Genomic DNA, 25782 nt, shown 5'->3' on the forward strand with positions numbered 1-25782 from the left:
CTATATCTAAATACAATGATTCCCCTTGATTAAAAAATCTGTCTTTAACAAACTTATTATTGAAAAAAATTTTTATATATAAAAAAAATTTTTAATGATGAAACTAAATCAACTCATACACTGAATGGCCCTATAACGCTCCAACCATTTACTTGAGCTAACCCTATCCCTACACACACTGCTCTTAACTACCTACACATACTGCATTCCAGCCGCGGGCTACAAATGCAATAGCTCCAAAGACATTGACCATTCTCATTGTTAAATTGTATCCATCAAAGTCCAACTTACATTGCCATGTTCAACTCCCTGTAGCCAAATTCAGACGCCCAAATGTTGCAACATATCTATAAAGAGGTATTATGAAAAACTGGATACTTCAAAACTGCCGTTCCTGTGGCGAACAAATTTCACGATGTAATACCATTGCGCTGTCTCTTAACGACAAAGCCAAAGGCTCTCTTTTGCCACATCAACCGGCCCACGTATTCAAACTGTCATGACGCTGTAATAATATAAGAACCAAAATGTTAAAACCTACCTCGACAAGGCTTATTAAACCACCGTGCCGCCACCATTGTCCCATACTCACATTTCCTCGGAAGTGACGTAGACCGACGTCACCCACAGCGATACGAATTTCAAAACCTTGAACAACTTTATATAGGAGACAACATTCCCTCTTCAACAAATCACAATGCACCGTTACCACCACTACAAGTGGAAAAGGTTAACATGATTAAAAAAGCTGATTAGAAAAAAGCATTCCACTCAATCGGTCCATTTAACCCATTTGGACTCTCAGTGTGCCAACTAAAAATAAAACGCTGTTCTGTTCTTCGCAGTAATGTTGACAAATCACCTCCATACTTCAGCGTGATCTGTTTAATCACGAAAAACCGTATATCCTCCACCACATGATTTTTTTTACCCAGTGGTTTACTAAAGGGGCATGTTCACGGACTGATTTTATCCGACTGCGGTGTTCAATAATACGATAACGTATAGGTCTTACTGTCTGTCCGATGTAAATTAAATTACATGGGCAGACAATTGCATAAATCACCCCACTTGTATTGCAGTCATACACTTGGGGGATGCGGTAAGGATATTTTAAATGCGGATGAACAAAAACCTGACATTGCAGCGTAAGGGAGCACACTGAACAAGAACCACAAGGAACCTGTCCATGAGGAGAATTTAATTCATCAACTACTTGATGACCCTTCAATTTGTCATATAAAGAGTGGCGTTTTTTAATGGCGAATATGGGCTTGTCTCTGAAACAAGGTAATGAAGACAAAACATGCCAATGGGTGCGAACGGCTTCTTTAATTTGATTAACTCTAGAAGAAAATGGAATAGTGCAAATGAGTCTAGTAGGTGATTCCTTTGATGAATAAATCAATAAGTTGTCCCTATTAGCGTACAATGCACGCTTATATGCTTTTTTAATAACAGACTTCGAATACCCTCGAGCAAGGAATCTCTCCTTCAATTGTGTAGCCTGAATCTTAAATTCTGCAGTCGAGGTACATAGGCGCCTGTACCGGAGGAACTGGCCCACCGGTATGTTGTCTTTTAACTGTTTAGGGTGAAAACTTTGATAGTGCAATAGGGTATTTCTGTCCGTGCTCTTCCTATGGACACACGTAATCAGTTTCCCATTATAAATCTGTACCCTCATGTCCAAGAACACAATGGATTGATTATGTTTAGTAAATGTAAATTCTAAATGAGGATCACAAGAATTTAAAAATTGCATAAACAAATCTAATTCACTGCTCCCCCCACTCCAAACAAAGAACAGGTCGTCAATGTAACGTTTCCAGATTTTAACATACGGGTACCAAACCGAATGATAGACATATTGATTTTCAAACTGGGCAACATACAACCCAGCCACGCTGGGGGCCATGGGCGAACCCATTGGAATGCCTTCAATTTGCAAAAAATACTCCGATTGAAAACTAAACACATTTTGCGTTAATGCAATTTCAGCAATCATACTGAGGAAATTTAATCTCCTGGAACTCATGTCGATTTTAGCCAACTCCAGTTTGATTATTTCAAATGCCTCGCGCTGAGGTATACAAGTATATAACGAGGTGATATCAGCAGTCAATAAAATCCAATCAGATTGAATATCAGATACCTCTGTTAATTGATTTATAAAATCGGTGGAATCTTTCACATAAGAAGGTACTGCTGTAACTTGAGGCTGTAAATAATGATCTATCATTTGAGCAAGAGGTTCCAACACAGTACCTATACCGGCTACAATCGGTCTACCGGGAGGATTATTTAAAGTCTTATGGACTTTTGGTAATATGTATAAGTGTGCCGTGGTGGGAAAAGCCACACTTAAAAATTGATGTTCCTTATTAGTAATTACCTTATCTCTCCTAGCTATCTCCAAAAGCTCGGTAACATGTGAATGTAATGTAGATGTAGGATTATACTGTAATTTTCTATAAGCTTGCTGATTATTCAATTGCCGGTGAACTTCTATATCATAGTCTTTCTGATTCATTACCACAATCGCGCCCCCTTTATCGGCGGCGCTAATTTTTATGGAAGAATCATCACGCAACTGAATCATAGCTTGCCATTGTTCTTTAGTAAGATTGTATTGAACATAATCCCTCTGCAAATCCAACAAATCTACATCCCTTAATACTAAACTCTGAAATGTTTGCAATAGATGGCTTGGAGCTGACGACGGAGTCCATTTCGATGGTTTATATAATCCACCTCGCTCTAAAGGTTTATCCTCATTCATGAAAAATTCTTTAATGTGCAACCGCCTGAAAAACTTATACAATTCGGTACGAGTAAGAAACGAGTCATACCCACATGCCGGAACAAAAGATAAACCTTTGTTAAGCACTTCTAACATAGGTTTAGTAAGAATTTTGTCGGAAAGATTAAATACAGACATTACCTCAGTATGGGTAATGCTCTCATTTAATGTCGCAGATTGTAACTGGAGTTGTTGGTTCTGGTTTTTTGAAACCGGGACCCTCGGGTCCCTCTGGTGCCTCGAGCGCGCTGTTCCAAAAAATTCGGATCAGATTGTGGCTGTACATCATAGCTGTTACCCCCATGATCATTATCGGCGAATCTTACTTTCCTCCCATCTTTCTTATTTCCTTTATGGGGATCATCTGAATCATCAGTAGAGTCATCAGAAGAAGAAGAAAAGTCACCTCTCTTTTTCGAATATTTCTGTTTTTTATTAACCTGCATCCAATGATATACATAACCCCCATTGTAATCCTTTTCATCCCGATAAAATTTACTGATCTTGAATTTTTTGGTTTCAGCGCGATATTCATCCAATTGTTGTTGGAGCTCACTCATCTGATTTATTAACGAATCTGTAGGTAATTCATTTTGCATTCTGGTAAGCTCTGAATCCATATCTTTTTTTAATACTTCTAATTGAATTTTAGTATATTCAATTATCAAAAGCATCAAGTCGTGGGAGCACTTGTTAAGGATAGAGTTCCATTTTTGGATGAATATATTATCATCTGCAAATAGCGAAGGCGCTTTGTTAATACGCAAACCCCTAGGAATGCGTTTAACATAGCAGTATTCCGCTAAAGTGGCAGCATGGAGTTCCATACGTACTGCCTTTTTACGATTCTTTGCATATTCATCCCAATTGCCCTTACTGTTCTGTTCACCACTTTCCTCAATGTTACCTGAAGCATCAAAAAGATGGAAACCCAATAAAATGGAGCTGGCCGCTTGTTCAGTGTAAAAATGCATACTATCCATATTCCCTTAAATTAGGTAACCGACTAGGTATAACAATACTAAGGGCAATTTTCAAGTACAACTCCCTATATCACTATAATAACATATAACAAGAATAGAGAGACATATAATATAAATTTAATATTTTATTAATGTAGAAAAACCCCCCATATTTTAACCCTACATAGACAAATTAAAACTAAGCTAGCACATCCATCCACATACACCACACTAAAAATATTGCATGAAGTTTGCCAAAATTAATGCATAAATGTTTCTTCTATATTTATACATTCAATTTTTTAAGTACAAATATGCAAAAAAATCACGTGTATAATAATTCATCAAGTTTGAAGTTCATCTGTAATAGGTCCGACAAAAGATATCTTCGTTTCACCTCAATGATCTTGAGGCTTCCTCAGGGACTATTTTAATAGCGTTATCCTTGCAGTCATGCACTGCAAAAAATAACGAAGCCAATGTAAATCTAAATAGATATTATATCATAATGTGTTTAACTCACATCTGAATATTCCGACCTATATCTAAATACAATGATTCCCCTTGATTAAAAACTGGAGTTGGCTAAAATCGACATGAGTTCCAGGAGATTAAATTTCCTCAGTATGATTGCTGAAATTGCATTAACGCAAAATGTGTTTAGTTTTCAATCGGAGTATTTTTTGCAAATTGAAGGCATTCCAATGGGTTCGCCCATGGCCCCCAGCGTGGCTGGGTTGTATGTTGCCCAGTTTGAAAATCAATATGTCTATCATTCGGTTTGGTACCCGTATGTTAAAATCTGGAAACGTTACATTGACGACCTGTTCTTTGTTTGGAGTGGGGGGAGCAGTGAATTAGATTTGTTTATGCAATTTTTAAATTCTTGTGATCCAAAGTTGGACTTTGATGGATACAATTTAACAATGAGAATGGTCAATGTCTTTGGAGCTATTGCATTTGTAGCCCGCGGCTGGAATGCAGTATGTGTAGGTAGTTAAGAGCAGTGTGTGTAGGGATAGGGTTAGCTCAAGTAAATGGTTGGAGCGTTATAGGGCCATTCAGTGTATGAGTTGATTTAGTTTCATCATTAAAAAATTTTTTTATATATAAAAATTTTTTTCAATAATAAGTTTGTTAAAGACAGATTTTTTAATCAAGGGGAATCATTGTATTTAGATATAGGTCGGAATATTCAGATGTGAGTTAAACACATTATGATATAATATCTATTTAGATTTACATTGGCTTCGTTATTTTTTGCAGTGCATGACTGCAAGGATAACGCTATTAAAATAGTCCCTGAGGAAGCCTCAAGATCATTGAGGCGAAACGAAGATATCTTTTGTCGGACCTATTACAGATGAACTTCAAACTTGATGAATTATTATACACGTGATTTTTTTGCATATTTGTACTTAAAAAATTGAATGTATAAATATAGAAGAAACATTTATGCATTAATTTTGGCAAACTTCATGCAATATTTTTAGTGTGGTGTATGTGGATGGATGTGCTAGCTTAGTTTTAATTTGTCTATGTAGGGTTAAAATATGGGGGGTTTTTCTACAGTCCAAGTACCTGGCAGGATCCCAAGGGGTAGATAGATTCCAAGCTGCTAATCCCAAGAATAAGTAGTGAATTTCTGCAACTCTTCCTTAATTGTTAATGGACTTTTCCTCCAGGAACTTGTTAGACTTGTCAGCTGCATTTGACACATTGGACCATAGAATTTTGATTAATTGATTGAAATCGCTTAGTATTGGTGGCCAACCATTAAAATGGTTTACATCATATTTGAATGATAGATTTCAACAAATTTCTATTGGAAAACATTCTTCTAACTGGATTAGTTTCTACTGAGGTTCTGCGGGGTTCTACACTTTCTGTGATATTGTTTAATATTTATTTAATTCCATTGTGTAAACTTCTGGCAGATTCAGGGCTTTCTTTTTTTTATTTACACTGACAACATCCAATTTTTGGTTCCAGTACAGGATACGATTGCCTCCATGATTGATTATTTGAAAATCTATCTAGAGGCAAGCCAAAGATGGATGTCTCACAATCGTTTGGTATTGAACCTCTCTAAGTTGGAAATTGTTTTTGTTTCAAACTAAAATTGCTCCCATATATCCTGAGATTTTCTTTAAGGGTCACACAATAAAAATCTCTTCATTTGTGAGAGATTTAGGGTTATGTTAGATTCCAGGATTTCAATGTCTGTTCAGATCCGGATTCTATAAGATCCGTTTGTTGAAGAGGCTTAAACCATTGTTGGAGCCTTAGATTTTACACTTCTGGTTCAGTCTCTGCTTTTGTTATATCTGGATTACTGCAGTTCTCTCTTGCTGGGTCTTCCTGACTCGAAATTGCTTTAATTGCAGCTGTTAGAGAATTCAGCAGCTCGCTTATTATCAGGAAGTAGAAGGTTTGATCATATTACTCCGGTCCTGGCTAAACTGTATTGGTTTCCTATATTACTGAGAATCGAATATAAAATCCTCATACTCATTCATAAATTAGTCAACCAGGCAAATACTCCATGGCTAGGTGCAGCCCTCTGTGATCTCAAAATAAGGGTGGTCTTGAAATTCTTTCAGTCAAAGCAGCACATATAGAGGAAATTAAAGTTCACATTCTTTCAATTGGTGGGCCTGTATTATGGAACAATTTGCCAGAGTCATTGAGAAGTGAATTACCGGTATCTACTTCCACATTTAAGAACTGGTTGCTTCAGAGATACTTTGGAATTATAACAGCATAGGCAGGAATGTTGGGTGGAAATGTTATAAAATTCAGATTATACAAAGGAATTTGGAATGGTACTTCAAGATGTTTGTCTTTTTTGTTTTTAGTATAAAAAGTTTATGCTTGTATTTTAAGTTTGTAAACCGCAATGATACTTCATGACTTTGCGGTATAAAAGTGATTGTATGTATCAATAAATAAATAAACAAGGCACAATGTAGGGCAGATAATAACATAAACCCCATATCCCTCTCAAATATCCATAGTGTAATCTCTCAGAATGACCAATACACCCCTTGGTATATATGGTATATTGTATAACAATACAATTCTAAAGCCATATAAAGCAAACTCCATCTGATCAGCTGGTGGATACACACCCTCTTGAGGGATGACAGCTAGCAACAAATTTTTATGCATATTTATGAGCAAGACATTATATAGGCTCACTGAAATGTTGTTCCAGATCTCTTTGCTTCCAGTGCTCTACAACAGTTACTCACTCTAGCTTGATACCAGCACAATAGAATATTATATTAGTATAAGATTTGGTGCGGATAAGTGGTCAGCTGAATTTGGGACCATAGTTTCAGTTGATTTTATGACAGGGCTGTTTAAAGAGCCGTGTACTATTACGGTCAATTCCAAATTACAGAAAATGCAATTCAAAATTCTACATACAAGTTAGTATGCTTCCAATAGGATGACAAAATAGCTACTGGATATTGCAATCTTTATGCTAAATGTAAAATTCATAAAAGTATACAAATGTATAATTTCATGTTATGTGTGACACTTTATGATTTTGGGATACTACAATTGCAGTCAGTCACTACTAAAAAGCCACCATTTCTAGGAGAATCTTTGCTATTAGGAGAAAATGGCATGAGCAGTGATAATACTCAGGGGCTATCTTAGGTTTGTGCAGGTAACACTTTATTAGCTAAGTTAACATTCTTATATTTTGGGTTAAGGATGTATCACTACCCACTCAAGTGTGGGTTGCTCGCATGAGTCGGAATGGAAGCAAATTGAAAAATGAGATGCTACGTTCTTACATAAGCATCTTAATAAAAGGACTATCTTCAAACTTGGTGTTTTATTGCAAGTCTTTCCACATAGGATACTATTTACCCGATTTATTTACTCTTTCAGATAACTTTATGGCGTGCCTCCTAGTCTTAAAATTATCAGCTAGCACATTTAAAGCAAATCAGAAAAAACTCTTTTTTACTCAACGTACAGTTAAGCTCTGGAATTCGTGGCCAGAGGATGTGGTTAAGACAATTAATGTAGCTGAGTTTAAAAAAGGTTTGGATAAGTTCCTGCAGGAGAAATCCATAAACTATTAATCAAGTTGACTTAAGGAATAGCCACTGCTTATTACTGGCATTAGTAGCATGGGATCTATTTAATGTTTGGGTACCTGCCAGGTACTTGTATCCTGGATCGGCCACTGTTGGAAACAGGATGCTTGGCTTGATGCATTTTGTCTAACCCAGTTTGGCAACTTCTTATGTTCTTATATTGAAGCTTTATTCTTCTCATTTGATAGCTGTTGTATGTATGCTTGCATGGGTATTTGTCTGTCTTGTGTTTATGTTGCTGACCATCAGATTAATGTAAAAATTAATGTAACAGACAATTTGTTTTTGTTTGCTTTTTTTTTTATTGTAAACCATTGTGCTGTTGCATTACTTAAATGAATTGAAAAAAGAAATCCTGTAGTTCATTCGGAGAGGTCCAGAGCCAGAGTATTCCAGCCAGTGTGTTTTCCTTCCATTTTAAGGAATGTGGTCCTGACTACCTACTGGAATCCTAACCCATGAGTCTGCACCTAGAGTAGTCTACACTTGAACCAAGTGGAAATTGTCATTAGATTTCTGTAACATTCGTGCTGTGAGTCCTGTTTCAGGCAGGTTGAAGTACTTTTAGATGCAGATTCCAAAATTGGAATCTTGACCTGTTAACTGAGTCTCTTCGTTATTCATTGAATGTGCATAAAAACTGGCACATACCAGTCCTATGTAATGTACATGGTGAGCTGTGGATAGTTTTTGCAGTTGTGATTTTGAACATTCTTCCTTGTCTATCTAGATTTGGGGAGGTTAGAAGTCCCTTGGGCAGAGTTGCATGTTTCCTACTGATTATGTTTATACTCACAGTAGGTCCCAAAAAGTGTTGCACTGGCTGTACTGTGAGACCTGGTTTGTTAAGAATAAAAAAGTTCACCTATAAGGTTTTGTTTTTATACTGCAGGAGAATTAATTTTCACTGATTAAATCTTTAGTGCCTCCAAAGTTCCTGCCCATATCTTCCACACCACAGCCTGAGAGGAGGCAGCCACCACAGAGAAGGCATTCAATTGAAAAGGAAACACCCACCAATGTGCGCCAGTTCTTTCCTCCTTGCAGGCAGAGCTCCAGATCTCTGGTAAGTACCGACCCTTGTACTTAGAGCAGCCTTTGTATCGATGCCAAGAGCTACCAATACGTTCACATCATGAGTTAAAAAATAAGCTGTTAGGTTCTTATTTAGGGTGTCAGTAAATCTAAAATGATATAATATAAACTGCTTGAATAGTGGGGTCATTTGTACCCACTACTGACCAAGATAATTCATATGATCCCAATGACTGAGGCCTTGAAATAATTGGAACTCAGAAAAGTCAGTGACTTGATGGAGGTCACAAAGTAGGTGGCAGGTGGAGAGAATAAAGTCCAGTGCCTCTGCCTGCAAAGCGTTTGTGCTCTGACCCCTGCCTTGTGCTGCATTGCCAGCAATGTTCCCTCTAACGATTGGGTTGCTGTATGATTATTTTTTGCTCATGAGCAAACCTTTTTGGATATATTACCCTGTGAGCACTACTTTGATGGAAAAAGTTTTATGCTCAGAGCAACCCAATTCTTAAAGGGAATATTAGCTAAGTTCATCCCTTAAAATAATTGCCTAATCTACTAACAGCAGTTACAACAATAAAATGTGAATGAAAAATATTTTCTGCTAGAACATTCAAAATCATTTTCTCCATGCAAATGAAATTAATAAAGAGCAAATTTCTGTTTAAAATAGAAATGAGGAAGAGATGACCATAATGCCGAAAAAGCCAGTGATAAGTATTATCATTTTTACAGCAAGAATTAAAGTTACATAAGAACTGGACCTTTAAAATACCAATACAGAATAGAAAGGCCACAAGTCTGACTGTTATGCAGTGCAACAGTGGAAAAACAGAAACATAATTCCTCACAAAACATTAAGCAATAAAATCAAGCGATATAAAACATCATTCATAATATTAAAACCATACTAATAAATATGTCAAAGCAGCCAACAAACTTCCAATAATTAAAAAAAACTTGCATACATTTGTATTTCTCAAACATCAAATGTTTCAAAACATTTGATGAATAAAATATCCAATAATTTAAAAATATTCTAATATTTCCCAAAAAACAATAAAATATTTCAAAACAGAAGCATCAAATTACACCAAATAAAACTAAATAGTATTTAAAAAAAAATCTCCTGCTCTCCATACTTCAGATCTTTTTGATTTCCAGTCACCTTGAGATTGTCATGGAGTGGGGAAGGTAGGAACACACAAACTTTATCTCTCTCCCTCTCTCTCACACACACCAAGAAATTCTTTTATCTTTCCCACTCCCTCTCTCATATACATACCCATGCTTTTACATACACAGGCTCTATCGCCCTCACACACACATGTACAGAAACATGCACACAGAATCTCACACAGACATATACACTGAAAGGCACACAAGCCTTCACACAGACTCTCACACACACATGCGTTGTACACAGGATCACACACACACACTCTCACCAGTGGCGTGCCTAAAGTATATTACATCCAGAGCAGATACTTCCTTCAGCACTCCCAACTCTATATATAACTTTAACATTTCCTAAAATTGACAATGTATTTCAGAACAGCAGACACAACAAACACCCAATAATTAGAAGTAATAATGATTTTAAAAATTCCTCCCACTCTATAACTGTTATCATGAGATTGTTGAGGGGGGGGGGGGGTGCGTAGACACACACACTCACTCACTCATATCAATAAAGATAAAAATGCTCCTGCTCCATATCTGGGAACATTTGACTTCCGGTCACCATAAAATTGTCTTGGATTAGCGGGAGGGGAAGGGAGGTGCACAAACTTCATAAACACACTCCTTTTCTCTCTCAGGCACATACTGTATAATTATATACACACTCCCTCTCTCTCAGGCACACATGCTTACACACACACACACACACACACTCCTTCTCTTTCAGGCACACACACACACTCCCTCTCTCTCAGGCACACATGCTTATACACACACTCCCTCTCTCTCAGGCACACATGCTTACTCACACACACACACTCCCTCTCTCTCAGGCACACATGCTTTCTCACACACACACACTCCCTCTCTCTCAGGCACACATGCTTACTCGCACACACACTCCCTCTCAGGCACACATGCTTACTCACACACACTCCCTCTCTCTCAGGCACACATGCTTGCTTACTCTCTCACACACACACACACACTCTCTCTCTCTCTCTCTCTCTCAGGCACACATGCTTGCTCACATACACACTCCCTCTCTCTCAGGCACACATGCTTACTCACACACACACACACACACTCCCTCTCTCTCAGGCACACATGCTTTCTCACACACACACACACACACACACACACTCTCTCTCAGGCACACATGCTTTCTCTCTCACACACACACACACACACACTCCCTCTCTCTCAGGCACACAACAGACACGTACTAGTAATTCCTCTCTAGCAGGCAGGATGTGGGTCCCTGAGACCATGGGACCTCCTTTAGTTGGGCTGCCGGGCAGGAGGCAATCCCCCCACAGTCACTGTGTTTCCTCCATTTTGGCCACAGAGCAGGACACGATCTCCTGGCAGCCATGGAGTCTCCTCCATTTGGGCTGCCAGGGGATGAGATCCACCGCGGCCCCACTATCTTCCTACGTTGGGGAGGGGGGAAGCTTTGTGTGGCCATGGATAAACTTGTGTGCAACTGCACACACATGCAGCTTAGAGGGGTCATTTATTGCCAGCCCATGGAGATTAGACCTTTTGGAACAGGAATGCTAAGTAGCATTTGTTTTCCTTTGATGCCATGTTCGTGTGCCACAAAGGTGTTTTATTTTGTTGGAACATGGAGGGCATGTGTGGTGAAAGGTGTAATACAAAATGCTGTCATACTTGGGATTCTAAATAAAAGGGTTTTGCCATAGGCCAAATATGGAAAAATGACAAAGGCCTTAAGAATGTAAGTACACATTCTTGAGTTTATTCAGGCACAAAGTATGAGTCTTGAAAAGTAAATTTAACTCAGTGGCTGGTTTTAATGTTATGTTATTTCAAACTAATAATAGTGCTTAGTGTTAAGACTATGTGAACAGTTCAAGTATAAAGATCAACAAATATTATCTTCATATATGAAGATTGTACAGGAAAATATAAATACACTTCCATTTATCTTATTGATTTAGACAATTTCACATCAAATTTGAATTACCCCCACAAATATTAAATGTACTGGATCACAACATAAGACACACTATGTGTCATGAGAGTCAGAGGAGATATACTTCAAATACCTAAAAAGAATTAATGATGCACACAAATTAAGTCTTTTCTGATGGAAAGGGAGCTTGAAAACTAGGTGTCATGATATGAAACTCCAAGGAGGAAGACTCAGAAACAATGTCAGAAAATATTTCTTCATGGAAAGGCTGGTGGATGATTGGAATGCCCTTCTGGAAAAGGTGGTGAAGACAAGAAAAGTAATGGAATTCAAAAGGTTGTGGGACAAACATAGAGGATCCCTGCTGGCAAGAGAATGGAAATGAAGAAATGCAGTAACTTTTCTGTTGCACCTAAAGTTTATATTTCTGCTTAGGGGTAGCCTACACAAAGAGACAGTTGTTAACTGTTCTTAACAGAAAACCTAGGGGTAGCCAGTGGCACTTGCTATTACCTTTAACAAAAGGCTTCCAGGCAGCTTGCATGGGGAGTGGCAGTTGCTACCCCAAAAAAATCTTACTTAGCAGACTTGATGGACCAATTTGATCTTTATCTGCCATCTTTCACTATGTTACTATGATGAAAGAGAAAGTGACATTTCAGTTGAGATTTCAGCAAGCTGTTCAAATTGCATGAGCACTGCTGAGCATTTGAAAAAACATGAGTAAAACCAGCAATACCAGGTGAAGCCGAAATACAGTGTCATATAGAACAGTGGTCCTCAGCCTCAGTCCTCGGGACCCAATTGGCCAGTCTGGAGGGAAAGGTATTAAAATATATATTGTATATAGTCATTGCGAATATTTTGAAAGCCAGACTGTCCAGGTGGTCTCAGAGAACCATTTTTCTAGGAGATCCATCAGCAGCCCTAGACTGCAGTTACTTGGATTTTGGATAGCAATGGCAACATAGTTGGGCATTGAAACTAAAAAAAAAAATGTTTTTACATGTCAAGCTAGTGCAGCTAAGAATGGCAAGAGTTGTTTTGTTTACTAGTGGTCCTTAACCTGGTCCTTGGGGATCCCTTCAGCAGCTTGGTTTTGAGGCTATCCACAAATGAATATGCATGAGGTACATTTGTCTCTGTTGTACGCAAATATATCTAATGCATATTCATTGAGAATATCCTGAAAACCCAAACTGTCGGAGGATTCCCAATGACCAGGATGAAAGATCAACAACCTGTATCATATCTCTGTTCAGGTTAAACCCTTTGAAATAGTGTTGTTTTGCATACTGTTTTACTTGTGATACATGTCTGTTGAACAGTAAAGTGAACAAGAATGAAAAGTAAAATAGTGCTTTTTAAAATGGGTTGTGACAGTTCTCCCATAAGATTTTCCCATTGTTTGAACAGGTTTTGAATTGTTTATTTGAAACTTGACATCCGCACAGTCCTCCTGAATTGGCATAATGAATGTCATAACTTCTCTTCATACCCTTTATATTCAAATTTGCTTTCCAAAGAATTAAGAGCCAAAAGTAGGGAAAAGAAGTACAGAGAGCCTGAAAGACGGTTTGCTTATATACTATTATTTTGGCATTTATATACTGTCCTAAACTATGGCATTTTTCAATAAATTACATACAGATACATTGAGTCTCTTCCCTAGAGTTTACAATGTAAGGGAGTATCGAGGGCAATGAGAGACAATGACTTGCCCAAAGTCAAGCAAGTGTCAGTGACAAAAGCAGGATTTGATCTTGGGTTTCCTGATTCCCAGTAAATTATTCTAATCATTAGGCCACTTGCTTTCTTTCTCCATAATTTCAAAATGGTGCATTTTGGCCCAAAATATTTAATTGCATACAACTTCTGGAAGGGGAAAATATCCACAGAAAAAAAATCTGCAGCAGACACTGACTTGAAAGTTTTCTACACTTTTTTGGAAATGGAATATGATAGAAAAATGTAAATATTTAGCAGGCTTCAATAAAGTGGAAGAAGACATTTTGCATAAAATAGAAATTTAAGAACAAGGAGTCATGATATGAAGTTGGATGGAATAAGACTCAGAGGAAATATTTCTTTACTGAGGAGGGGGTGGATGCTTGGAATAGCCTTCCACCTAGGCAGTAAGATTCAAAACTATGACACCGAGCCCTTGGGGAGACCAGCTGGCTTTCCCCGTTCCCTCCAAGGCCGCTCCGAAATTGGAGCGGCCTCGGAAGGAACTTTCCTTTCCCCCCGACCTTCCCCTACCTGTCCCACCCCCCAACCTTTGCCGTGGAAGTTAAGCCTGCCAGCCAAGTGCTGGCGCACGATCCCCTGGCACAGCAGCCCTGCAGAGGCCTCTGGCCATGCCCCTGCCCTGCCTCTGGACCGCCTATTTTTTCAAGCCCCGAGAAAAATTGGAAAGCTATGACTACAAATGCCCACAGTTTGGGCAATAAAATCCCAGACCTGCAAGCCTTAATGGTGGAGGCAGACTTGGACGTTGTTGCTGTCACGGAGACATGGTTCACGGATTCTCATGACCGGGAAACGGCCTTACTGGGCTATAACTTGTTAAGGAATGACAGAAAGGACAAAAAAGGGGGAGGAGTAGCACTTTGTCAAAAATAATATCCCAATCTGGCTACTGCCATCTCCTCCCTCCTTGGGCCCCAGTTGGGCCGTTTGTCATCTCCTCTTTGCCACCTCAAGATCCCACTCTTCCCTAAGCTTCTCGGGTAAGTCCTACTGGCCTAAGGAGCAACACTGAGGGTAAGCCTTGGAGAAAATTTCCTTGTAGCCCTTCTGATTTGGGTATGCCTTATGGGAGTGAGTGGGGCAAGTGTTCAAACAAGGGGAGAAAGACGGATATTAAAAAAAATAAAATGCTGGCCTTTACCACCAAATGCATGTAGACATTTCTAATAAACATCAAGTACTGACATCCTGTAGATCAGCCTCATCATTTGCACGTCTCCAGGTTCCAGAGTCACACCTGACCATCACCACAATCTCCTCTCCTATGTTTTCTCTCTTGTTTAAAAGAGACAGAGCCCTGTTTAATAATTTCCTCCATGCTGAGACCTCCCTTTTTTCTGCTCCCTGTTTGTTCAGGTTCCTAGGATAACCAATTTCTTTCCAAAGAACGCTTTATGAGCACTCTTTCCTGCCATACAAGCAACCTGTCTTCTCAGCTCTCACCCTTTTGAAACCACCAAGCTAGGTATGACAGGTGCTGTTTATCTGTGTGAGAAAGCATATACCAGCAGGTAGAACCACACCACGGTTTGCTTCCTTCACTTTATTTAAATATTTATTTATTTAAAACTTTTGTATACCGTTGTTCCGTATTCAATCACAGCGGTTTACAATAAATAGTAAAATCAAGAAATTATAAAATAATCCAAAATTACAATAAATACCTTAATAAAACAGATTACCAAAATAAAAACAATATAATAGAATTAAATAAAACTAAAAGACATATGAAAAAGTTAAAATAAAAAAGCGTGCCTCATTCTTCAAAAATTCAATAAAACATCTTTGCCACAATAATAAAAAGCCATGTTTTTAGATTTTTTTTTTAAATCGTAAAATCTGCTTGCAGCCTTAATTCAGTCAGTAAAGAATTCCATAGTTTGGGTCCTGCTATTGATATTGCTCTCTCCCTAACCTCACTAAGATGGGCAGTGCGTATGGAGGGTACCACCAAAAGACATTTATTAGATCTTAAGTTTCTTTGAGGGGTAAAAAGATGCAGTGCTGCATTGAGCCATTCTGTTTTTTCGCCGTTAATAAATTTGTGTAAAAGGCAAAAAACTTATCAATTCTGTATTTTACTGGTAACCAATGCAAAGAAATTAAAATTGTCATGATGTGATCAAACTTTCTACATCCGGTTAAAACCCTAGCTGTAACGTTCTGCATAAGTTGCAACGGTCTTGTTGTAATTGTGGGGAGGCCAAGTAAGAGGGCATTACAATAGTCTAAATTTAAAAATGGTGTCTGGAGTACAGTACGAAACTTTTCATGAGTGAGAAGGTTTTAAACGTCTTAATATAAAGAGTTTATTATATCCATCTTTAATTTTCCTACAAATGTGCTTTCTCATGTTCAGGTCACTGTCGACTATTATTCTTAGATTTCGTACATGGGCGACTAATTCAATTTCAGTAGAGTCCATTTGAAAAAAAGGATTATTTAATCTCAGTTTTCTGCTTAATAGTATAATCTGTTTTATTAAGGTTCACAACTAATTTCATATGAACTAATAATTGCAGAAATATAAATATTAACTAATTTCCTCTCAAGAGGAACGTTGTCAAATGCCTTCTGAAAATCCAAGAACACTACATCTACCAGTTGACCTTTATCCACATGTTTATTAACTCCTTCAAAAAAAGTGAAGCAGATTTGTGAGACAAGACTTCCCTTGGGTGAAGCCATGCTGACTTTGTTCCATGTCTTTCTATATATTCTGTGATTTTGATGTTTAGAACACTTTCCACTATTTTTCCTGGCACTGAAGTCAGGCTAACCGGTCTGTAGTTTCCCGGATCGCCCCTGGAGCCCTTTTTAAATTTTGGGGTTACATTAGCTGTGCGCCAGTCTTCAGGTACAATGGATGATTTTAATGAAAGGTTACAAATTTTTACTAATTGGTCTGAAATTTCATTTTTTAGTTCCTTCAGAACTCTGGGGTGTATACTATCCGGTCCAGGTGATTTACTACTCTTCAGCTTGTCAATCAGGCCTACCACATCTTCTAGGTTCACCGTGATTTGGTTCAGTCCTTCTGAATCATTACCCTGAAAACCTTCTCCAGTACGGTTACCACCCCCAACATCCTCTTCAGTAAACACCGAAGCAAAGAAATCATTTAATCTTTCCGCGATGGCTTTACCTTCTCTAAGTGCCCTTTTAACCCCTCGATCATCTAACAGTCCAACTGACTCCCTCACAGGCTTTCTGTTTCGGATATATTAAAAAAAAGTTTTTACTTTTGAGTTTTTGCCTCTATAGCCAACTTCTTTTCAAATTCTCTCTTAGCCTGTATTATCAATGTCTTACATTTAACTAGCCAATGCTTATGCATTATTCTATTCTCTTCTGTTGGATCCTTCTTCCAATTTTTGAATGAAGATCTTTTGGCTAAAATAACTTCTTTCACCTCCCCTTTTAACCATGGACACGTGATTTTATAACGTGTGCGCGCGCCGGAGCAGTAGCAAGTTGCACGCACCAGCAGGGTGCCAGCGTGCAATCCCCCAGCACGGCGGCAAATGGTCGCTGTACCGCGTGCCTCCTGCCCCGCCCCCCGGACTGCCCCTTTGCCAAGGCTTGGCTCTTGTGCGCGTAATAGGGGTTACACGCGCAGCTGGGCCCCCTTTTAAAATGCGCACAGTGTGCGCAAGGCCCGGCCGCGAACATAACCCCTGTTTTTTACACTCATGGGCCATTTAAAATCGGGCCTTAAGGTTTTACATGAAAATGGACAAAAATGTCACAACAAGAATATTATAATTACATCCTCTGCTGTGGCACCAACCAGAAAACCCTGCGAAAATGTAAACAAGACAATTGGAACTCATATGATATTAGGCCTAATGTAATATGTGATGGGTGTAGGTTTGGCCTTCAGAAAGCTATGAATTAACTAAATTACAAAATAGTAAACCTTCCATACTAAAACATCACTAACTGCCAGCACTCAAACAATAATAACCCTACCTATGAAAAGGTAACACTGCAAAACCTCCAAACCCCAAATCATCTCCTATTAGGAAACTAGAACAAGCCAGGTTTCTAAAGATCCCTATAAAGAAACTATACACTAACAAAATACCGCACCTCAATCACATATGCAGACACATCAAATGCAGAATAAAGAGACCATAAGGCAGGGCTTCCCAAACCTGGCCCTCAGGACATCCACAATGAACATGCATTGACAGGGCAAGCAATAATGATTTGGTATTAAAATGTTTTCTGAACCCGAATTGAGAAGGGAAAATAAAGTTATTTGTATAGATATGCTCTGTGAGTTGGGCCTGTACCACTTTTTCTAAGATCTTGGAATTAAATGGTAGATTTGAAATAGGTCTGAAATTATCTAAAATATTGGGATCGGAATTTTTCTTTTTTAGAATTTGTCTAACAATCGCACATTTTAAAGGGAGACCTATCTTGCCCTCAGATAATGAGAGATTTATTATCTTAGCAATGGGAGACGAAATTGACTGAAGCAGTCGAGGTGGGGATTGAATCTAAAGGATGTGTAGCAGGAAGGAGGCAAGATGATTCTATCCCCTTGGGCTCCAAGATGATGTCAGAAGGGGCAGAGACAACGTCCAAAGGGGAGCCTAGCGCAGTGGGTATCCCAAAGCCGAAGAGAAGCTGCAGAGGATGCTGGCGAGCCTCAGGTTGTAACAGGAGGCAGTGGCAGGAAGGAGGCAAGATGATTTAAGCCTCTGGCTACGTCTTTACTCGCATTTCTCCTAGAAGGAAGAAAAATCTAAGCTGTGGTTTTGCACTTATTGATGGCTCTGAGTTTGTCTCTCTAATTGCTGTTGGTTTCACAGTCTCAGGGCCTGGAATGGAGTAGGGCAAGATTGTGTTTGTACAGATCACTAAATCAACTAATGTGCACAAACAAATTTGCTTTGAAATGACTGAAAACTTCGAATGTAACTTTACAGTTGTACAGTGAGTGAGGTGGTGCATGGGCTCCCTCTCCTCAGAAACTCTCAAGTCTGGAGGATTCTGCATGGTGATCCACAGCCCGTGAAGCAGTAGGGAAGGAGAGACTGCGCCTATGTTGTGAGCAGGAGATGTCTGATAACTCATGCCACTCCCGATAATGACCTCTAAAATAACTGCCCATCCTTGCCCTATGAGTGGTTTGGGTTGTGGAACGATCTTAGTCCTTTGAGGTATCAGAACTTGTAGTTTCCTTAGGGAGCAGGTTTGCAGATTCCTGCTTGCTTGCATATAGTGCCTTGGAAAAGAAGCATGTGCTAGAAGCAGAAAAGAAACCGCACTTGACAGATAAGCTGCTGTGTTTCCACAAGGGAACTGAAGAGTGAGTAAGTCTTTCAATTACGTGAAGGGCGAAGAGCTGTAAGGGAATGTTTCTTTCTCAACTTGCTGCAGAATTTTAACTGTAAAGGAATTCCTCAGACATATATATATGTATATAGTATTGTGGAAATCAGAGTGGTCTTGATAAGCATCACTCCTGCAGCCAGCGCTGTACTGTGTTGTGTGTGTGCTTACCTTTCCTACACAAACACTGAAAATTCTGCTAAGATATAGCAAACAAGTCATTTTTCAGAAGTCCTGAAATGTTTTTTTTGGGTTTGTTTTTTTTACTTTTCTTTATTAAATTTCTGGTGATAACATCAGTAACAAGAACAACAATCATTAAACAGTGTGAAATACAACCCCTCTATGTACTCCTGTGTACTCCCTTCCCCCACCCCCCAACCTCGTAGCAGGGAAAGTAAAGTCTCTGTTCCATTTAAGTATGCCTAGCAGTTTCATCAGAGTCCCGGTATTTATAGGTAGTTGCTCCTCTGATAAGGTCCCGCTTGGAAGATGGGAGTGCCCACCAGAATTTGTCCCAGACAGTGAAACACTCCACTTGTGCTTCCGGTCTTAGAGTATGCGCTGTCAGCAGTTCATTTATCAGCAAAGATTCCAGGCATGCCCACCACTGTCCTCTGGTGGGACGGGTAGTCGTAATCCACTGGGTCATGATTGCTTGTACAGCAAGTAACAGTGCCTTCTGTAGAAACAGTTGCTCAGGGAGTGGTAGTTGTACCAGGGAGTCTGGAAAGAGTCTCAGTAAACATACTTTAGGTGTCCTGGGCACCGGGGTACCCAGTATTTGGGCCAAGCTGTCCAAAACGTCCTCCCAGAATAACATCACCTGAGCACGTTCCCATAGACTATGAATATATGTCCCTCTTTCTGTTTGACATTTTATACATAAATCAGAATTTCATAGTTTAGCTGTAAATAATTGAGCTTGAGAAATTTACATACAATGTAATAATTTCAACCCCAACTCACGCAAGACCAAATTCTCCGTTACCTTAACACAGCCATCTAAGATTGTAGCTTTCTCACAGGACAAGCAGGATGGTTGTCCTCACAAATGGGTGACATCGAGGATGGAGCCCACCACGGAAAACTTCTGTCAAAGTTTAAACAGAACTTTGACTGGCCCCTACTGGGCATGCCCAGCAAGGCACTGACCCTGCAGCCAGCAGGGGTCTCCCTTCAGTCTTCTTTTTTCCGCGCAGCAGTTGCCACGCGGTGAAAGGAGCTCTCTTACCACGTTCCTGACAGGAATTCGATATTTTTCTTTCCGAAGAAAATTTGCCCCTCAGGGGTCTCCCTTCGACAAATTTTTGTCACCTCCGCGGAAACCGGTAAGTTTTTTGCCTTTTTTCTTCGACTACCGTCGAATTTGGCCCTTGAGGCCTGTTGGCAATTACCGAGCCCGCGACTAAATTTGGCCTTAAGCCATGGCGACGGGGTTCCGTCGATGCCCGGATTGTACCCGGACTATGTCAATCACTGACCCCCATAGGGTTTGTGTTTTGTGTTTGGGATGTGAGCATGATGTCCTGACTTGCACCAAATGTGCCCTAATGACACCTAAGGGTCGCAAAGCCAGGATGGAGAAGATGGGGCTCCTCTTCCATGCACCCACCCCAACGCCATCGATAGCATCGACGTCATCGGAACCGGCACCGTCGAAGTTGCACCACCATCGTCAACCCTCCGGTGACCGTCCACCATCGATGACTTCTCGGCCGTCGACTCCTGTCCCCTCCCCGGATGGGCGAGGAGACCGGAAGGACAAGCATCGCCATCGACGGCACAAGTCTCGGCCTGTCGAGGATCCACAGTCATCGACCTCTGACCAAGCCGAGCCACCGACTAAGAGGCCTCGATCAGACTTGGCACCGTCCACGTCTCGTTCGCAGGCATCGAGGAAACCCTCACCCTCTCGGGGTGTGGGAGCCGTGATCCCACCGGTTACGGTGGTCCCTCCGGCTCTGCCTCAGCCTCCCTCTCCCGTCGAGCCGGGTATTGTTACCCCTGGTCTCCGGGCAGAACTGGACCGGCTGGTCCAGGAGGCCATCGAGAAAGCGATGCAAAAATTCCAACCTCCATTGGCACCGTCTCCGGCACCGATTCCGGCACCGCCACCGGCATCGACCCCGGCACCGACTCCGCCACCGAGGAAGGAACCGACCACCGAACCTTTGGTGGAAGCGCTGGCACTGCTACTACAACGTATGGAGGCACTTGTACATGCCCTTCCATCGATGATTCCAGTAGCACCGACAGCGCCATCGTCTCTGACTGGATTTTCATCGGCGGGAGAAACACCGTTCCTGATTCCCCCTTCCGGGGTGGTCCCATCGGTGCCTTCTCGAATATCTCCACCGATTTATCCTTTGACTCCATCGGTTCCAAGACCGGCACAGACTCCATCGGCAGCACCGAAACCCTCGATGCCGTTCCCAGTACCGATTGTACCACCGGTTCCTCCAAGGTTTCCTTCGATGCCTTTGGATCCTCAACCTGGTCCATCGGGGCTTCAACCCCCAAGTGATCCCTATGATACCTGGGGTGATGATACATCTTCTGACACAGATTTACCATCACCGCCTTCTCCTACAGAGAGTAGAAAAAGATCTCCTCCAGAGGATCTCTCCTTTATTAATTTTGTAAAGGAGATGTCCGAAATTGTACCTTTTCAGCTGCAATCTGAGACCGATGACAGACACCAGATGATGGAACTGCTTCAATTTTTGGATGCTCCAAAAATCATCGCTTCCATCCCCATTCACCAGGTGTTTCTTGATCTCTTAAAGAAAAACTGGGAATCTCCTTCATCTGTCTCACCAGTTAACAAGAAGGCTGACTCCACATACCTCGTCCAGTCAGCACCAGGCTTTCAAAAGCCTCAACTGGATCATCGCTCTGTTGTGGTTGAGTCCGCACAAAGAAAGGCCAAGCGTCTAAAGCCACACTCCTCCACTCCGCCGGTCAAGGACAATAAATTCCTGGACAGTGTGGGACGGAAAGTGTACCATGGAGCTATGCTGATTTCTCGCATAGCCTCATATCAACTCTACATGACGCAATATAACAGAGCCATCCTTAAACAGATGCAAGATTTTGCTGACACATTACCTGACCAATATCAGCCACAGCTTCAGGCCCTTCTTAACAAAGGGTTTGAAGCAGGGAAGCACGAGATCAGAACGGCTTATGACATCTTTGATGCCTCCACAAAGGTTTCAGCTACTGCCATTTCGGCCAGACGTTGGGCTTGGTTAAAATCATCCAACCTTCGCCCAGAAGTCCAGGATCGTTTAGCGGATTTACCCTGCTTAGGGGACAATTTGTTTGGGGAACAAATTCAGCAAATTGTAGCTGAATTAAAAGATCACCACGAGACGTTGAAACAACTTTCTTCTGTTCCGTCTGAGGTTTCCTCCAAACAACCACTTAAGAAGGACTCTAAGAAGTCGTTCTTTCGGCCACGCCGTTACTACCCTCCATCGGCCAGGCCTCGTCCAGCTCGATCCTCTACTAGGCCTCAGCCGCGTCAGCCTAGGAAACAAAGGCCTACTGTAGCCCCTCCACCGGGGCCTGCGGCTGGCCTTTGACTCCCTTGTAGGGAACACATGCCAAACCCCTCTTCCAGACATTCCTGTAGGAGGTCGACTGTACCATTTTCTACAACCTTGGTTGCAGATCACCTCAGATCAGTGGGTGCTAACAATTATCGCACAGGGTTACCACCTCAACTTCATAACTCTTCCGGCAGACTCCCCGCCTCTTCAGGCGTGGAGTCTATCCACCCATTTGGCTCAATTACAACAGGAAGTGTCTCTTCTTCTGCAATCAAATGCTATAGAACCCGTTCCTCCCTCTCAACGAGGCAAGGGATTCTATTCCAGATACTTCCTAATACCAAAGAAATCAGGGGGACTACGTCCCATTTTGGACCTTCGAGCCCTCAACAAATACCTTCAAAAAGAGAAGTTCAAAATGGTAACCCTAGGCGCACTGCTCCCTCTGCTACAAAGAGGGGATTGGCTGTGCTCTCTCGACCTCAAGGACGCTTATACCCACATTGCGATCACACAATCCCATCGCAAATATCTGCGGTTTCTCGTAGGCCACGACCATTATCAATACCGTGTCCTACCTTTCGGTCTGGCTTCTGCCCCACGAGTCTTTACCAAATGTCTCGTAGTGGTAGCAGCATTCTTAAGGAAGGAAGGTGTCCACGTCTACCCCTACCTGGACGATTGGCTAATCAGGGCCTCCACCCAACAGATAGCTCAATCCTCCCTAAAATTGACAATTCAAACACTCCTTTCCTTAGGGTTTCTTGTCAATTACGAGAAATCTTGCTTAGTCCCGTCTCAAACCTTATTCTTCATTGGAGCAGACTTGGACACCTTACAGGCAAAGGCTTACCTTCCACTTCAGAGGGTCCACACCCTAATGTCCCTGGCTCGCCAGCTCTAGTCTCAGAACACTGCCACGGCTCGCCAGTTCCTCATTCTCCTAGGACACATGGCATCCTCGGTTCAAGTCACTCCCATGACCCGACTAGCCATGAGAGTAACACAATGGACTCTACGACACCAATGGATTCAAGCTTTTCAGCCTCTGTCCTCCATAGTCACAGTCACACAAGCGCTGCGCCTATCCTTAACCTGGTGGACGACTCAGGTCAACCTCCTTCAGGGCTTACCTTTTCTTCCACCGGATCCGCAAGTAATCCTAACCACCGACGCTTCTCACATCGGTTGGGGAGCCCATGTGGACGACTTTCAAACCCAAGGGTTATGGTCCAAAGAGGAAGCCGAACACCAGATAAATTTCCTGGAACTTCGAGCAATCCGCTATGCGCTCCGCACTTTCAAAGATCATCTCTTTCATCAGATAATCTTAATCCAGACGGACAACCAAGTGGCCATGTGGTACATAAACAAGCAGGGAGGCACAGGCTCCTTCCTTCTGTGTCAGGAAGCTGCGCAGATCTGGGCGGAAGCCCTCTCCCACTCCATGTACCTCAGGGCCACTTACCTGCCGGGAGTAGACAATGTATTGGCAGACCAGCTGAGCCGAGTCTTCCACCCACACGAGTGGTCACTCGATCCTCTGGTAGCGACCTCTCTGTTTCACAAGTGGGGTTCTCCCCGCATAGACCTCTTTGCGTCCCCTCAGAACCACAAAGTGCACGATTACTGCTCTCTCATTCGAAGCCAGCACTCTCGGCCGAGGGATGCTTTCTCCCTCAAGTGGACAACCGGTCTGCTCTATGCATTCCCTCCACTCCCTCTTGTGTCAAGGACTCTCGTGAAGCTACGCCAGGTCGGAGGAACCATGATCCTGATAGCACCTTACTGGCCACGCCAAGTATGGTTTCCAATACTCCAGGATCTCTCCATCCGCAGGCACATTCCTCTGGGAATGGACCCGCATCTGCTCACTCAAAACGACGGATGCCTCCTCCATCCCAACCTCCAAGCCTTGTCCCTGACGGCATGGATGTTGAAAGGTTAGTCCTTCAACCATTTAACCTTTCAGATTCCGTTTCTCAAGTCCTGATAGCTTCACGAAAGCCTTCCACAAGAAAGTCTTACTCATACAAATGGAAAAGGTACACATCATGGTGCACTTCTCAGTCCCTTGATCCCCTTTCCTGTCCAATCTCCAAATTCTTGGACTATTTATGGCATCTCTCTGAATCAGGTCTTAAAACCTCTTCTATCAGAATGCATGTCAGTGCGGTAGCCGCCTTCCATAAGGGTATTGGGGGTAATCCTATTTCAGTACAACCCCTAGTAACACGCTTTCTTAAGGGCTTACTCCATCTAAAGCCACCCTTGCGTCCTCCGGCCCCATCCTGGGACCTTAACCTGGTTCTTGGTCGTCTAATGAAACCTCCTTTCGAACCTCTGCACTCCTGTGACTTGAAATATCTCACTTGGAAAGTGTTATTCCTTTTGGCTGTTACTTCAGCTCGCAGGGTTAGTGAATTACAGGCCCTAGTTACCTATCCGCCTTACACTAAGCTCCTGCAGGACCGGGCGGTACTCCGCACTCACCCTAAATTTTTACCTAAGGTAGTTTCGGAGTTTCATATCAATCAATCTATCGTACTACCTATCTTTTTTCCCAGGCCCCACTCCAACTCTGGAGAGCAGACCCTGCATACCCTAGACTGTAAACGGGCTCTAGCTTTTTACCTAGACCGTACAGTTTCCCACAGGAAGAGCACTCAATTATTCGTCTCTTTCCATCCTAATAAGTTGGGACAACCTGTGGGTAAGCAGGCTCTTTCTTCCTGGTTGGCGGACTGCATTTCTTTTTGCTATGAGCAAGCTGGCATTCCTTTTCAAGACCGTGTTAAAGCACACTCTGTGAGGGCCATGGCGACGTCAGTGGCACACCTTCGATCGGTGCCGCTTCCGGACATCTGCAAAGCTGCAACCTGGAGTTCTCTCCATACTTTTGCAGCCCATTATTGTTTGGACAAGGCTGGAAGACAGGACTCCATCTTTGGCCAGTCTGTCTTGCGTAACCTTTTTCCAACCTGATGTACCAACACCCTTCCACCTACCCGGTAGGGTGCGGATGCCCTTTCCCAAATTCTCCTCAGTTGTTGTGCCTGCTGCACACCGTTGGGTACATTTGGTGCAAGTC

The 25782-nt window shown here is 41.7% G+C and overlaps 1 protein-coding gene across 1 annotated transcript in view; it reads left to right on the forward strand.

Moving 5' to 3' along the window:
• The window catches only part of SPIRE1 (spire type actin nucleation factor 1), a 472800-nt gene that overhangs the window by 364120 nt on the left and 82898 nt on the right, over positions 1–25782 (forward strand). The window contains exon 11 of the mRNA XM_029590957.1: positions 8807–8949. Within this exon, the coding sequence (XP_029446817.1) occupies positions 8807–8949 (143 nt within the window). The remainder of the gene's footprint in view (positions 1–8806; positions 8950–25782) is intronic.

Source organism: Rhinatrema bivittatum, chromosome 2 (genome assembly GCF_901001135.1).
Source record: "Rhinatrema bivittatum chromosome 2, aRhiBiv1.1, whole genome shotgun sequence".
Lineage (NCBI taxonomy): Eukaryota > Metazoa > Chordata > Amphibia > Gymnophiona > Rhinatrematidae > Rhinatrema > Rhinatrema bivittatum.